Source organism: Pinus tabuliformis, chromosome 2_1, assembly GCF_031772625.1.
Source record: "Pinus tabuliformis cultivar Carrire ecotype Pingquan chromosome 2_1, CPIR1, whole genome shotgun sequence".
In the NCBI taxonomy this organism is placed as follows: Eukaryota; Viridiplantae; Streptophyta; class Pinopsida; order Pinales; family Pinaceae; genus Pinus; species Pinus tabuliformis.
Window position 1 is genome coordinate 355,608,815 of NC_142299.1, and position 16,086 is coordinate 355,624,900.

The 16,086-nt window shown below is 37.0% G+C and overlaps 1 protein-coding gene across 1 annotated transcript in view; it reads left to right on the forward strand.

The window, feature by feature from the left end:
- Positions 1–14,566, forward strand: part of LOC149200334 (cullin-1-like) — a 43,784-nt gene extending 29,218 nt beyond the window's left edge. The window contains exons 4-5 of the mRNA XM_089402671.1: positions 13,897–14,088; positions 14,430–14,566. Coding sequence (XP_089258797.1) covers positions 13,897–13,900 — 4 coding nt within the window. The 3' untranslated portion in view covers positions 13,901–14,088; positions 14,430–14,566. The remainder of the gene's footprint in view (positions 1–13,896; positions 14,089–14,429) is intronic.
- The last annotated feature ends 1,520 nt before the right edge of the window (positions 14,567–16,086 follow it).

Here is a 16,086-nt window from a genome sequence, read left to right on the forward strand (position 1 = left end):
CGACCCTTCAACATTCCTTGGCTTTTCCAATTTGTTATGCAATCTTCGATGTGCTTCTCGGGACTTGAATCCCCCTGGTACTTTGCTTTATCCTGTGGCCAATCTTCCTCTTGGGAAAATTTTTCCTTCATGGCTTGCTTGATGCTCATCCAGTCTCTTAGTGCATTGCGGTGCGTCTTCCACCATATTGTCGGTGTTTCCATGAGGGTGGTATCAAGAAAGGGAATCTTTTCATCCTCCGTAATTTCCTGGTCTATCCCACCTCCATCCCTATCCAATTTACTCGTGTTACCATTGCACAATGTCTGGTGTTTAGTTCATACCCACCTTGCTGTCATGCATCCCATGCAGCTTCCAAGCCAGTCTCTGAGCTTTGGATACTTCTCTAACTATCAGAGCCTCCTCTCGTTGGGTTTATATAGTCTTCCTTCTTCCCCATTGTGAGTGTGTAAAGTTGGTCTAGCGTTCGTGGTTCATCCCTGTCATCCACCGGCTCTATGAACCTAGGTCCTTCGTATGGGTCCAAGGGTTGGATCACCCTTAATCCTTCTGCTTCGAAAATCATCAGTTCTTTTCTTAGGTCTATGACAACATAGTTTTCATAAGCCCAATCGATCCCAAGTAGCCTTGGGTATGGGTCCTTGTCCCCTATGATCTCAATCACTTCGATTTTAGTATGCATTTTCACCCCCGCCACATCGACTTCCACGTTCTCCAACCTCCCAACAAGTAGTATACAGTATTGATTTTCCATCCTTAGTTGAATTGGCGAGTATTTTAGTTGTGGCTTCCCCATTGCCTCCCATGTTTTCCTAGGTACGATGTTTACTTCCGACCCCAAGTCTAACATTGTGTCCCTTATCTGGAACCCTACAACCTATGCATTGATTCAAAACTCCTTGCCACTTCTCTTGTTCATTTTCACTCTTTTGGAGCTCTTTTTCTCGCAAATCTGCGAGTGATCTCTCCACTTCCCCTTCTTCTATGGCTATCACAGCCTTCAGACTTTTCTACAACTCCTTCAACATGCCTTCATCGTCAACAATCTTCAAGAACAATTTAAGCCATTCTTGAATTGTTTGTCCACGCTCAAGCACATGATCCTGCCACTTCTGGTTGTCTCTATTCTTGGTCATCTCCTCTAACAGTTTAGCAGCCTCATGATACTACTGCTTTTGTCGTCCTCGCTGATAAACTTTCTATGGAGATGCTGCTTTAACAATCAAGGGTGGGTCCGTGGTGCTATGATTTTTCCCTGTCCTCTTTCCTCCTCGAGTGACTATATTAATATTGGTTGCGGTAAGACTGTCATCGGCCCACGGTTCAACATTAACCAGGTTAACCCCCCTCTGCCTGGTCCTTTCTTCCCACTTTGCAATGAGTTTCGAACAATCCTCTGTGGCATGGGTATTAATCTTGCACTGTGAGCACCAAGGTCTCCTCGAGAGTGGGCATTCCCTGGCAACATGCCTTCCTGGTCATAGTTGTAACACCTCACAGGTCCCCTCCCTCCAGTTCTCCCTCCTCACGTGTTTCCTCTGCGTCCTCCCCGATTTGATTCATTAATTTTGAACATAGATCTGTGTAACCATTCCGCTAGAGCATTCAATGCTTTGCATTGATCAATGTGATGCGTTGTAGATGCGCAGAACTCATGGTAGTTGTTATTGGGGATTTTGGAATATTTCTATAGTATCGAGCACATCCGTGGAAGGTGTCCGTATGCTCTACAGATCTCGCAAAAGTCTGGGTTATTCCTTCCCGGAAAAGTTCCTTGCGCTCCTATTGCCGCAACTCCCCCCCTAGATGATTAATCCCTCGCAACCAGGGGCACTCTATCGCAACGTGCCCTTCCACCATGCAGTGGATGCACCATATATTGGGTTTGGATGGTCGTATCGGCTGAAGATCCTTCAGCTTCTCCGTTAACATTGCGATCTGATTCTCGAGACCCATGATTGATGGGTCTTGCAAGCTTGTCCCTCCCCTATATTCATGAGGATACCCAACCATGGCCTCTATTTGGGATGCTTGTTCCAATGCATCTTGGAGGGTTCCAATTTTATGTTGCGTCAGTGGTGTTTTGGTTAGGGGCAAGAGTGCCTTGATAAACCAGTCCTGTTGGTGATTTGGGTCCAGGGTGTAAATAAACTCTGCGATGGCATCCTTAAACCTTTGCATGAGCTCCTAGGCTATCTCACCCTCCTTTTTCTTAATTTCCCACTGCACTAAAAGCCCCAACTGGCCCGTCTATGGTACGTTGAATTCCTGCATAAATCCCCTCTTGATATCATCTATCATGGAGTTCTGATTCTGCCTGCCCATTTAATAAACTAGCGCAGAGCCTTCTTCCTCATCGTGGTCTGGAATTCAACTATACTTACATTGTTTGGAGTCTGACGTGCTCTCCAATTAGCTTCACAGAGATACCATTATTGCTCTACATCTGCGTTTCCCCTTCCTTTGAATTCTGGATATCTGGTGAAAGATCCCGCCATACTGACTTAGGTGTAAGCTAGTAGCACAAATCCTTTGTTCCCAGGCTGCTGGGATCCCTGCAATCCTAAGTTACTGATACTACTAGCTCCTTTGTTTCTTCCAATATTAAAATTGGCTTTGTATTTCTCTTGCGCACTATATACCCATACCGCTTTGGCTAAATTAATAACAAATTCCTTCGGATTGTAATAAGTTACTAAGGGAAGATCGGGGGAAACACCACCAGTGTCTCGGGGTTACTACTACTGACTGTTAATGGATGCTTCTCCTTCATTAAATAATCTCGTTATCGTGTCGCCTAGGTCTTCTTCTCTTTTCTTTCCATACCCACTTGGCCTCTGCTCTTGCGATCCACCTTCCGTAACCTATAGGGAAGGCCCCTCTTCATTCCTCTAACTCCTACGTCTTCCATCACCACTTTTATTCTGGCCAGCATCTTCCTCTCCTCTCTCCTCAACTCGAGGTTTTCCCATCACCGCTCCTAATTGGTGGGGGTCCATCCTCCTCTTCCCCGGAGTCTTAATCACTCTCGTCTGCCACTTCTTCACTATCAGTGCTCTCCTATGCGCTTTGACATCTCTAGCTTTCTTCAATTCTTCTGCATCCATCCCTTCAACCACATCTCTAGTCCTCAACTAGTAACATTCGCCCCTCTACGTTCTTCCCCCGGCACTGGGTTTTACGCTACGATCCCCGCGATGGGAGAGGGCATTAATCCTTCTTCTATCATAAACATCTTAATCCACGTCGGCACTTCCTTCATCAACCTTCCTCTTAACCCAGAGCCAAATACAACTTCCACCTTTGAGAAATACTGATAACTCTCTGCGACAAACTCGACTATATATCCCTCTACCGTAGTCTTTACCCAAAAATCGATTGCTCTAGTAAGATCATTGTCCAATTGTCGAAGCAGTGCAATATCCGACGGAGCCTAGCAGCGGCGAATTGTCGTCGATCCCCCTGACTGGTTCTGCCCCTTCAACCTTCTTAACCAATTGTACAAGTATTCTGGAAACTTGCACCAAAAAATTTCATACTGATCATTAGTACCATCAACATATAAAATCCCCTCACTTACCTTGCAAATCGGTTGATTTCTACGGGTAGCTTGCTCTGCTACAAACTAGTATACTTTATGATTCCACCAATCTCTGATCTCTCTCTTGAATATCCTTGACACCATGTTCCAAACCAGTTCTTGTAACTTCAGGTCCTGGCAACAGAACCATTTGTTGGCACGAAAGAGTCATCAGGGAGAAAAGACCCTGGGTTCGGGCACAAAGGGCCAACAATGGTCCAGTGTAGTCTAGGACAACGCCGACATTTTCACCTTACCTAGAGGGTAAGGAGTCTCACCGGAGGCATGCCGCGACCAGAAAGGGAGAAAGGTTCAACATGGGATCAAGGTAACACCAACCATACATCATCCAATAACAAACATGTATTCATTACAACCAAAACAGAGATAGCAACATAACAATGATTACTTAAGAACTACTATATACATGCATTTGATGGGACATTTAATTTTTTTAGAAACTCATCACATTGGGGAATCCATATATATTGTGATTCACAACCAGTCTAGCTTTCTTTCTATTAACTTAACAATATAACATTACAACAGAACTTTGACATTCGCCTTAAGATACTACAAGGAATACCCGGATCAGATCCTTGGGTTTGACATCAGCCCACATAGGACCAAGTTCGCCTGGACTCCTACATTTTGCTACCCATCTGCCGCAACCGGATATCTGTCGCTAGCTCCAACAGCCTTGCCAACTATCGCATTCACCAGCCAACCAACCCTCTTCTTTTCTGGCCCTCCCCTTTTATATTCCTTTCTACCGCTTGGACTGATAGTTCTTGCTCAGTTGCTCTTGCACCTTCCTACCCTCTCGGATGCCTTTATCTTCCGCTGCCACCTTGCCGCAACTCCTGTGCAACTGCTTGTTCCTGCCTTGCTTTCCCGTTGACTCTTCTGCAAGCTGACCGTTGCTGCCACCCACTTCCTTCTCATCCTTCGGTCAGCCAAAATTGATCAAAACCTTTTCAAAATTAAATGAAGGCCCCAACAATTTTATTTTTATAGCACCCACCGAACCCCGAATGAAACGACATCAGGTGGACACTCACACCGTTTGAGTTTGGTTCAGGTTGTGTCGATTGACGATTGTCAAGCCGATGCACTTATTAATTATCGCGGCTCTAGTTAATCGTTTCCACTAACTAAAATTTACGTAACACAACAGAGAAGGCATAGGGAATATTGTCGGGAGTACACGCCACGACTCGACCTAGTCACACCTTGGAAAATCCACAGCTGGTGCAGAACACAGACGCCCAAATAGTACAGAACAAATCGGACGCCGCACACTGTTATTCCTCTATGCCACGGAGCCCCATAGCCACGGAGTTGTCACCTGTGGCACGACAATTTCTTCACTCGGCCTGTTCGGCCTTGTAGTAGACTTGCACAGCGAACACAGGTTACGGATGGAAGGCCCGTAGGGCCTAATGGCTAGCAGAACCTCATAGGTGTCACCAATCTAATGTTGGCTCTGATACCACTGTTAGAAATTAAATTCTAAATTGTTGTAGACTGTAATAATACATCAGATTTATGAATGTGATATATTTATTATTAATTGATAAAGTTTTGAATTATGTTTTCAAGGCTGAGGTGGTGCTCCTTAAATAGGAGTTGATTGGCCATGCCTAATCATAGAGACATGTCCTTTGGGGACTAATGTCTCTTCATTTAGCTAATTATATGTTAATTAATTGATTACAACTAATAATGTATTTCTTTCAATAATATTCTAATGTTTTGATATTTTAATTAATTGTTATGAATTTTAAGTTCATAACAATAGGCCAAAGTATTTCTTCATCATCTTCGAGAGTTACTTGGCGAGGAGTACGATCCAATATATATTGACCTCGTTCTTTGTCATAAATCCGAGAGTCTTTATATAAGGACTTAAAATATTGAGTTGCAACTTCCTTGATTTTGGGATATTTTGAGATGTTTTCCCCATTCACTGTGATGGATTTAATATTATTCCTTTGTTGCATCATTTTATCCTTATTATGGAAGAATTTTGTGTTCCTATCTCCTGCCTATAGCTAAAAACCCCTTGATTTTAGATGCTCGATCTCTTCTTTTTCCTTTAAAGCTTTATGATAGAGGTCAATGTTGAAAATAGTAGCGAGAAAGGATTATTTGACTTGTGCCTTAATCAAATAAGTCCCAACGAGTTCTTTCTTTAACATACTCGAGTTCCTTATAAGTTAGGACAAGTATCTATAATTTAGGATTCATTCCTAAAAGTTGGGACGAGTTATGAAGCAGTTAATTAGTGCGTTGAAGAGGAAGGTCAAGTTAGTTGTCTTCTAGTGTGAGTTAATTCAAGAAAAGAACTAATGTTTGAATTTCAAGTTCTAGAACTGGGATAGAACGAGTTGCATGAGTAGTTAACTCAATCAATCATAAAATCAATTTCCTAAAATTAGAACTTGCTAACTTTAGCCATTCGAATTGCTTTAAAAGGAGGATGAAGGCACATATTTGATCATTGTCTTATGAGCACGAGTTGGTGGGACAAGAAAATAGAGCTCACGAGTTTGTGAGAAGGTTTCACATGTTTATGTGTGGAGCTTGCAAGAGAAAGGACATACAAGAAGAGTTTGTGTGAATTGTTGGGGAATAAAACAATTCCTTAAGGAAGTGCACATAGAAATAAGAAGTTCCCTATTTAATAGGGGGATAGTTTGCACGAGCAATCTAGGCTCCTAATGCGCACAAATTTAGGAGGAAAGGATTAACATTCTTGTAGGTTGTTTCAAGCCTAGTTCAAGGTTGATATATCATTGTATTCTCTATTGAAGCAAAGTTTTTTTGTAAGAGATCTATTGCTTTATTTTTTTCAATAATATTCTCAAACAAGCAAAGGGTTTTCCCAGTTGGTTTCTCTAGAATTTTTTGTGGCTTTATTATTTTTAGTAGAGAAATTATCTGTCTATAGGAAAAGAAAGTAGTTTTTAGATTGTTCATTTCTGCAGCTGTATAATTTCGTGGATTTTCTATAGTCAAACTCATTTTTTTCCTCTTTCAAATTTTCTAATGAAATGCTATTAGTTTCCATTTTCTTCTAAATATCTTCTAATTGAGATTGATGAAGACTAGTTGCCTTGTCCTAGTCATAGTCATGGTTTTTAACCTAGAGCCTTAGAGTTACATTTAGATCTTTAATTTTACATTCCCAAATTAATATTAGAGAAACATCAATCCATTTACTCTAGGTTATGGAGATCACTTCCATAACCCCCTATTATTGAATTATTGAAGCCATTGAGGATTGAACTAGAAGGTAAGGGGGCCATAATCCCCTTTGGGCACATGGAAAAAGAAATAGAATGATGACCTCCCCCCCGCCACCCCCAACATGGAAGAATATGAGAGGAGAATGAGATTACATGATCAAGGAAAGCATTATTGACTAAGAATCTATCTAGGCAAGTAGCAATGTGTTTCAAGCCCACTGTTTTTTTTTTTAACATAATGGGTAAAATTTGTATTAAAATATCTGGTTACATGGCTAAAACCATTTACATGCTTCAATAATTTCAGAGGCTTCGATGTTCCAATATAGCCATAACATGATTTTATTACCTCCGCATGCTTTCTAGAATACAAGTTTATATTGGTATGTCTCTTAAACTCTGCAAAACTATCCCCCAAAAAGTGCATATTTGCAATACATAAAAACACTTGAAAATTTAAAAACCCATGGAGGGCACAACCTCTGTTGTAGGTATCATATTACCTTCAGTCTTACCAGACATGCCTTCTCCTATTATTTTAACTCCACTAGCCTCGGTTTCCTACTCGCTGACTCCTAACTCTAAGTTGCCCACCTTGAATCTAGGATCACCTACTGTCATGGTTCCCCATTGGCTTACAGTTTTAGAATTAGCAATTCTACCTCCATACTTGCAAGTTTTTTGTCCATTCTCAATTGCAACCATTCACAATGTTTCTCCAACAGATGAAAACTGTGTTCCTTCTCCTTCTCCACCAACTCCAATCTTTTGTTTGATATTTCCACCATGTCTATTAATATTTTAAATATATTTTCTGTTGATTACTTTTAATGCTCCAACTCATTCTCAACAAAATCATCCCCAAAGGTCTCCACATCCAAACTTCCCATACTTAAGTTGCACAACCGAAATGAAAGCCGCAGGGTAGAAGAAAAAGACAAGATATTCCCAGAGAGCCCCTAAATATATAACAACAGATCATAGAATATGTGGAGGTGACATCCGAGGAAAGACATTAATTATAGATCTACTTGGATCCAAGATCCTGCAAAAAAAATGTAATTTGCCATGAAATTAATTATTGGTCCTAGAGAGTAGTGCAAGGCATTAAAAACCAAAGTAACGTAGAATTGTGGTCGGATTGGCGACAAGGAATTCCATATCAAATCCCATTTAAAGCAAATCAAATAGCCCAACCATATGTCTAGTCGACAATAACATGAACCCAATAAATGAGATGTGTTGTACTTGCCACCCACGTGCGCCGTAGCTCGTCCATTTCCAGTGCCAAGAGTGAGAAACACATAGACGGTTATAACATAGATGACAAGACATCAAATTCAATGCCTCTCCTGTGTTTCAAGGAATGGCAAAATTGGCTAGCTAATTTGAGTGAAAACATAAGGATGTGTTTCATGTAAGTGGAGAAAAAATCTTTTGGCCTTGATTTAGTTCTAATATACCTTGCCTAAGCGTTGCCCCTTTATTGGCAAGTTTGTTTGCTTCCATGCTTAGATTCCTAAATATGTGGAAGAGAGAAATCTCCTCGAATTTCTCTAATTGTGGTGAAATCTTATTCACAATTGTGGAATTCGGGGGGACTCTTTCAAACTTAGATTTGAATATTTTCCTTATGACAATCACCGAATCCCCTAATATCGTCATTCTCCTTATGCCCTTCCTTATAGCGAGCTTCATACCTTTCTAAAGAGCCAAAAGTTCAGCTAGGTTGTTAGTTGATGTACCCAAACCCCAAGCATACCTAAACTCGGATTATTCTTCGAAGCAAAGAATCACCGTTCACGCTACTGCCACCACTGTCGGGCCCACTGTTTATTGCTCCAAGCATATTTTCTAATTGTTGGCTTGATATTGATTAATTTATGAGCAATGATAAAATCTTCCATCGATTCTCTAAAGGGATCATCCCACAAGGGTTGAGGGTGGTGTTGAAAACACCCCTAAAAATGCAGCTCATAATGAGCTCTTATCCTCTAAATAGGGAAGAGAAGACTAGCAAGAAATTGTTTCATGGGAAATTATAGGCATGTAAATATTCAAATTAGAGCATATCTTTTGGCTGCTAGGAATATGCAACAAGCGAATTGCAGGCCAATGGGGATAACTAGCTATAGAAAGAAGATGGTAGGATAAGTATGATTGAAGGGTCAAAGACCCCTTGAGGCACCTCATGAAACTAATTTCCTGGCCCCCCCAATCTCTCTATAAAGATCTACATTTTTGAAGGACTTCTTGCCCCCCCATTTTTGTCTCCTTGAGAGGGAGAATTAGGGGTTTTCCCTTTTTTATCTGACTTTTTACTTTTAAAATATTTTCTTTTTTTGTTCGTTTTTTTTTACGTGAGCCTAATCCCTTACAATTCCAAGAAATTGTTTTCATCATTTACTATGATATTTTGTTCCCCTTGAATTGGGGGGAGACCGCTTCATTTTCAAGTTGTCCTTGTCCCTTTGGAAAAGACAATGTCTATTCTTTGTTGTATTCACAATTCTCTGTCTTTATCAACCTATTCCTTCATTATATCTCTATTTTCTTTCCTTCCTACCTTTTTGGAGGCTCTACTTTGGCCATGTTATTTCTCTCGTTCTTCTTCGTATCTTTCATCTATAGAGCCTGCTGAGAAAGTTCCTTGATTTGATCTAGGAATTTTAGGGGAAATAAATACTTCCTCCTCTTCCAAATCCAGTTCTTCTTCCTTTCGATCTTAAGCTAGGATGTTTCTAACAACAACCTATCCTCAAATTTCCTTTCTCGAGGGTATTCCTTTGGGATATGTTGGTGAGTGGCGAGTATCATATTCAATTTCTCCTTCTGCCCCCATTTTCTCTAGAGCTTCATACTTGTTACCAAACAGGATTTGACCTTTACTTTTGCTAGAGGAGGCTTGGACCCCTTTAGGGAGAGCATCTTTTTTGGAGATGGGGGAGCTTTAGCATCCCCACTAATTGTTTCTTGACCTTTTGTTGTTGCATTTTAAATGGATGGTCTTATTTGATGTTTTGATTGCTCCCATTGATCTTGCTCTTTGGTTTGTTTATATTGTTCCTTGAAATTTTTGCAATTACAAGAAAAACACTCATATTCATGGCATAACTTGCATGAAAAGGTAGTTGATCTAAAGGTGGAAGAAACCTTGTGCCTCATAAAAATTTGAGCAATATTGTCTGTAGTCCCTTGGATAAAGGGAAGCTAGACACTAGAGGCCACTTTAACGACCTCTTTTTTAGTCCTATGACCTCTACTAGCTTTTAAAAAGGCTTTGATACCTTGGTATCTTTCATAGCCATTCTTTTCAAAAACATTAAGGAGATGGGTTTATTCTTTTCAAAAACATTAAGAAGATGGTTTTCATCAGAAACCTTTAAAGCCCGAATGGCTAATTTGTTGAGAACACCTAGCTTCTGGGTTGGATATTGATGGGAATTAACATGTAAATATTGCTCAATGCGAGCTTTCTTATGAAAAACCTGGTGAGAGAAAGAACCATCATCTTTTTTCGAGACAAGCACATTAAGGAAGGGAAAGCAACTGTCAACTTCAAGTTCCATGGTAAATTTTATGGATCTTGATTGATTGTTGAGATGCTGAAAAAATAGACACAATTTATCACGACCATGGGGCCAAAGGATAAAGGTGTCATCAACAAACCTTTTCCACATGTTTGGTTGAAATTGATGAGAAACTAAAGCTTTAGATTCAAAATCCTCCATGAACATGTTAGCAACAACAGGATAGAGGGGAGAACCCATAACAAGCCCACCTATAGTATTGACAATGGATCTAAGGGGAGCCCCCTCCTTGTGAATCTTAAGAAGCCCATAGATTCTCAAAGTGAGAGGGTTACTCTCAATAAGTTTGTGGCTTATGTAGTTGACAAAATTATTAGGTCTAATAACGAAGGCAACAACTTTGTAACCTTTTTTTAGAGGGTTCTTACTTAACGTTCTATAGCTCCCACTGTTGCACACATGATCCATCATTTTCCTTCTGTAGTCATCTTTAGCTAAGATTACAATCGCCCCTCCTTCGTTTGCTTTAAGGACAACAATATCGAGGTTATTGTTCAAAGCTTTAAGGGCTTCAAATTCCGTTTTACTAATATTGCTCTTAGGAGGTCTAACTTTCCTAAGAACAACAAAACAATCTTGCCTAATGCCATCTTTAATGTGATGAGGCAAATCCTTGATGCCAAATTCAATGAAGCAAATAATCTCCTCAACTAGGATCTTTCTAGGGCAAGGGCAAAGTTTAACCCTTTTTTTAGAAGGCGATACACAGAGGAATCAAAATAAAATTTAGAGAGATTGACCACCCTTTTATTAAAAGAGGGGGAGGATGAATTATACAGTTTGAGTGGGCCTAATGGTTAAGAGCATGTGTTTCCTCCCAAGAGGTCATAGGTTCAAAACCGAAGGGGGGTAGAGTATATATGCTTTCGTAGACTTAACACTCAGATTGTCGTGTGGAGGTGGGCCCCTTGTCCCACAAACAAGCGGGTCTCATAAACCAATTTGGTGTCTGGCTTGGCTGTGACCTTAAAATTGGATAATAAATAATAATAATAATACTAATTCTTATCATAATTATAACTATCATAATTATAATTATCATTATTATTATTAAGAATAATATTATTATTACTATCTGTATTATTGTTATTATTTGAATTATAAAGATCATTGTATTTTTTTGTTTGTTTGTAAGCATGGTAGGACTACATTTTCATCATGTCCAACTTCTCACCCCGATCAGGGGATAACACAAGATAAAATTGGATAATAATAATAATACTAATTCTTATCATAATTATAACTATCATAATTATAATTATCATTATTATTATTAAGAATAATATTATTATTACTATCTGTATTATTGTTATTATTTGAATTATAAAGATCATTGTAATTTTTTGTTTGTTTGTAAGCATGGTAGGACTACATTTTCATCATGTCCAACTTCTCACCCCGATCAGGGGATAACACAAGATTTGAACCCAAGACATCCGGTTCGGTGACACTTTATTTCCATGACCATTGGCAATTGAGGCAATTGAGCCACCCCAAGTTGTAATTATTAATATCATTGTTATTATTAGAAACACGTTGATCCAAACATTGATTTTAAAAATCAATTAAAAACATAAAATAAAAAATTTCATTTATTTTCTTTATAATATTTTAACAATTTTTTATTTTTAAAAATATATTATAACAATATATTAAAAATCCAATAAATTTTTAAAACTCCACTAAACATATTATTTATTTTTAAAAAAGATTGTAACAAGAAGGTAAAACAAATTAGGTTTGAAAATAATAGAAATTTGGGCAAATTTTAGGTTACAATGGTCAAACTTCAAGATTTTGGGTGCCCTTCATCGTGCTAAATCCATTTCTAACAATTATTTATTTTTAAAAATATAATATAACAATATATTAAAAATCCAATAAATTTTTAAAACTCCACTAAACATATTATTTATTTTTAAAAAATATTGTAACAAGACCTAAAACAAATTAGGTTTGAAAATAATAGAAATTTGGCAAGTTTTAGGTTACAATGGTCAAACTTCAAGATTTTGGGTGCCCTTCATCGTGCTAAATCCATTTCTAACAATTATTTATTTTTAAAAATTATTATAACAATATATTAAAAATCCAATAAATTTTTAAAACTCCACTAAACATATTATTTATTTTTAAAAAATATTGTAACAAGACCTAAAACAAATTAGGTTAAAAAATAATAGAAATTCGGGCAAATTTTAGGTTGCAATGGTCAAACTTCAAGATTTTGGGTGCCCTTCATCGTGCTAAATCCATTTTTAACAATTATTTATTTTTAAAAATATATTATAACAATATATTAAAAATCCAATAAATTTTTAAAACTCCACTAAACATATTATTTATTTTTAAAAAATATTGTAACAAGACCTAAAACAAATTAGGTTTGAAAATAATAGAAATTCAGGCAAATTTTAGGTTACAATGGTCAAACTTCAAGATTTTAGGTGCCCTTCATCGTGCTAAATCCATTTCTAACAATTATTTATTTTTAAAAATATATTATAACAATATATTAAAAATCCAATAAATTTTTAAAACTCCACTAAACATATTATTTATTTTTAAAAAATATTATAACAAGATGTAAAACAAATTAGGTTTGAAAATAATAGAAATTCGGTCAAATTTTAGGTTACAATGATCAAACTTCAAGATTTTGGGTGCCCTTCATGGTGCTAAATCCACTTCTAACAATTATTTATTTTTAAAATATATTATAACAATATATTAAAAATCCAATAAATTTTTAAAACTCCACTAAACATATTATTTATTTTTAAAACATATTGTAACAAGACCTAAAACAAATTAGGTTTGAAAATAATAGAAATTCGGGCAAATTTTAGGTTACAATGGTCAAACTTCAAGATTTTGGGTGCCCTTAATCGTGCTAAATCCATTTCTAACAATTATTTATTTTGAAAAATATATTATAACAATATATTAAAAATCCAATAAATTTTTAAAACTCCACTAAACATATTATTTATTTTTAAAAAATATTGTAACAAGACATAAAACAAATTAGGTTTGAAAATAATAGAAATTCGGGCAAATTTTAGGTTACAATGGTCAAACTTCAAGATTTTGGGTGCCCTTCATCGTGCTAAATCCATTTCTAACAATTATTTATTTTTAAAAATATATTATAACAATATATTAAAAATCCAATAAATTTTTAAAACTCCACTAAACATATTATTTATTTTTAAAAAATATTGTAACAAGACCTAAAACAAATTAGGTTAAAAAATAATAGAAATTCAGGCAAATTTTAGGTTACAATGGTCAAACTTCAAGATTTTAGGTACTCTTCATCGTGCTAAATCCATTTCTAATGTGAAAAAAACTATTCAAGCACTCCAACATTGTAATTCTTTGAATTTTTTTTTTATGGTTTCGACGAAATATTTTTTCACATGACCAACTAATAACTGTTTTTTCTTTTGTTTCGTCACCACCTTTTGACCAGATGACTAAGGGTCACCCATGTCGACTCGCTACTCAAACACGTTTAAATATGGAATATTTTGAACGCGCTCGCCCAGCGGGATCGATGCCTCGCAGCTGCAGACTGGTATTGGATGAAGGCACGGCCCTAGTACGAGACCCTCGCAGGCCACGAACTGCTGGTATTGTACTACGCATTGCTACGCGGCATAAGGTAAATTTCGTATTCATTCATCTTAATCAAAATTAAATTTTCACCCTTATAAGGGGGCCATCAAGATACGAATTCCTCGGCGTCTGGCAAAATTTCTCCGATTCTGCCATTTTTATCTCGATATCTGTTAGGCCGTGGTTCTGGTTTTGCCTTTGCTGGAAATTGTTGAAACTCTTTTAAGCTATTGATCCGATCTTTAACTCTTTTACGCGGGTAAAGGCTACTTTTTGGTATTTTTAACCTAGGGTTTCGTTCGGTATTTTTCTATCGCTGGAGTCTGTCGTGGCTGTTTGTTATCTGAGTTAAAAGCACTTTTAATCGAGGGTTTTTCTTGCCGGCAGAGTGTCCTGTTTGGAGCGAGGTCGAGGTTTTGAGATATAGAAAATAACGATGAGCCAGCGGGAGATTATAGAGCTGGAGACAGGATGGGAAATTTTGCAGAAGGGAATTACGAAGGTCAAGGACAGTTTGCAAGAAATTCCCGAAGAGGAATTTAATAGCAAGGACTACCAAGTACCTTGCAGTGGCGAGGAATACGCAATAATTTACTCGTATCCTCCATTCCCCAATAAATCTTCTCAATGGTTAAAGCTCCGGTCCACTTGGAAGTATGAATTCTTATGGGTTTTATTAAAGTATTCCTCTCATTGTTATTGTTATTAGCATTTTTTTAACTGAATTTTTTTACCGGAGCAATTCACAAGATTACATAGTTCTGTTTTAGATTGGATCACAAAATTTATGGAGGCTAAATTTTTTCACCTAACGGTTGGACCACGTCTTTAAAAATGAATTTCTATCCAATTTAACTACAAATATAAAAAAATGCATGCCTTCCTTTACTTTTAATCACAGGACTGTTTTCTCGATGTGCACGCAAAAGGGTCCGCACGATTGGTCTCGCCAACTCTATGACAGATACAGGGAGTCTTTTGAAGAGTACATCACTTCAGTTGTGAGTTATTTCCGGTTTTCTTACATGATGGCTTTAAATTCGCTGGTTATGGATGATTGTATTTTTTAGTTTGATTTGATCCAAAGTCCTACGTTTTCTGTTATATTTAAATCATTTTAACTATACTTAGAATTTAAAATTCCTATTGAAATCTGACAAGCTATCATGCTTCCCGAAAAAAAAATGAACTTAAAAATATGTAATAAACTTAAAAATATGTAATAAAATTTATTTGATGATGCCAAATAATGGTGTGTAATGATATTATTATTATTATTTGTTTTTTCTAAAATAGTGAGAATATTTATTATAATTAAGTTATCAAACCAATAGTGAGGATAATTAATATGGGCTGTTATTTGCTAAATTTGATTGACTCATCACTGTTATTGAAGGAAAACCATACCAAAGGGGGCAGACTTTCACTCCTGCCAGATGCCTATAGATTGGGTTGTTAGCCTGTTTCCTTACATCCTAAAAAGACGATATCTAGAATATTACGCTTTTAACCTGTTTCCTTACATCTTAGGAAAACAAACTCTTAGCCAAATAAAAATAATTTTAAGAGATACTCCATGTCCAAATATTTTTTTTAAAAATATTTATGTATAAAATAATTATTTACATCAATATATTTCTTTTTCTATATACATAACCACCCAAAATCTACAAAATAATACAATTTTAACCATAATTAAAATATACATCCACTTTGGTGAAAAGCAATGATCGGTTTAATATTTGGTTCACCCTTTGCAACTTGAACATCCAATTGCAAATACTCACTTTAAACAATTGTGATGTTCTATATTATAGCACAAACTTCCCAAAACTTTTGATGGAGATGAACAAAGAAAGATGATTTTCTTCAGCTCCATAATACAACTATAGAAATAGCAAAACGAGAAATGCATAGTGCCCTCCTAAAATTGTAGGTTGAAAAACAATACAAGAAGCTTTTAAGGGGTCAAATTTGAAAGATTCACCAATGAAGGGACCCATTGTAAAAGGGGACTAGTCTTAGTCTGAACCACTAGAAGAGT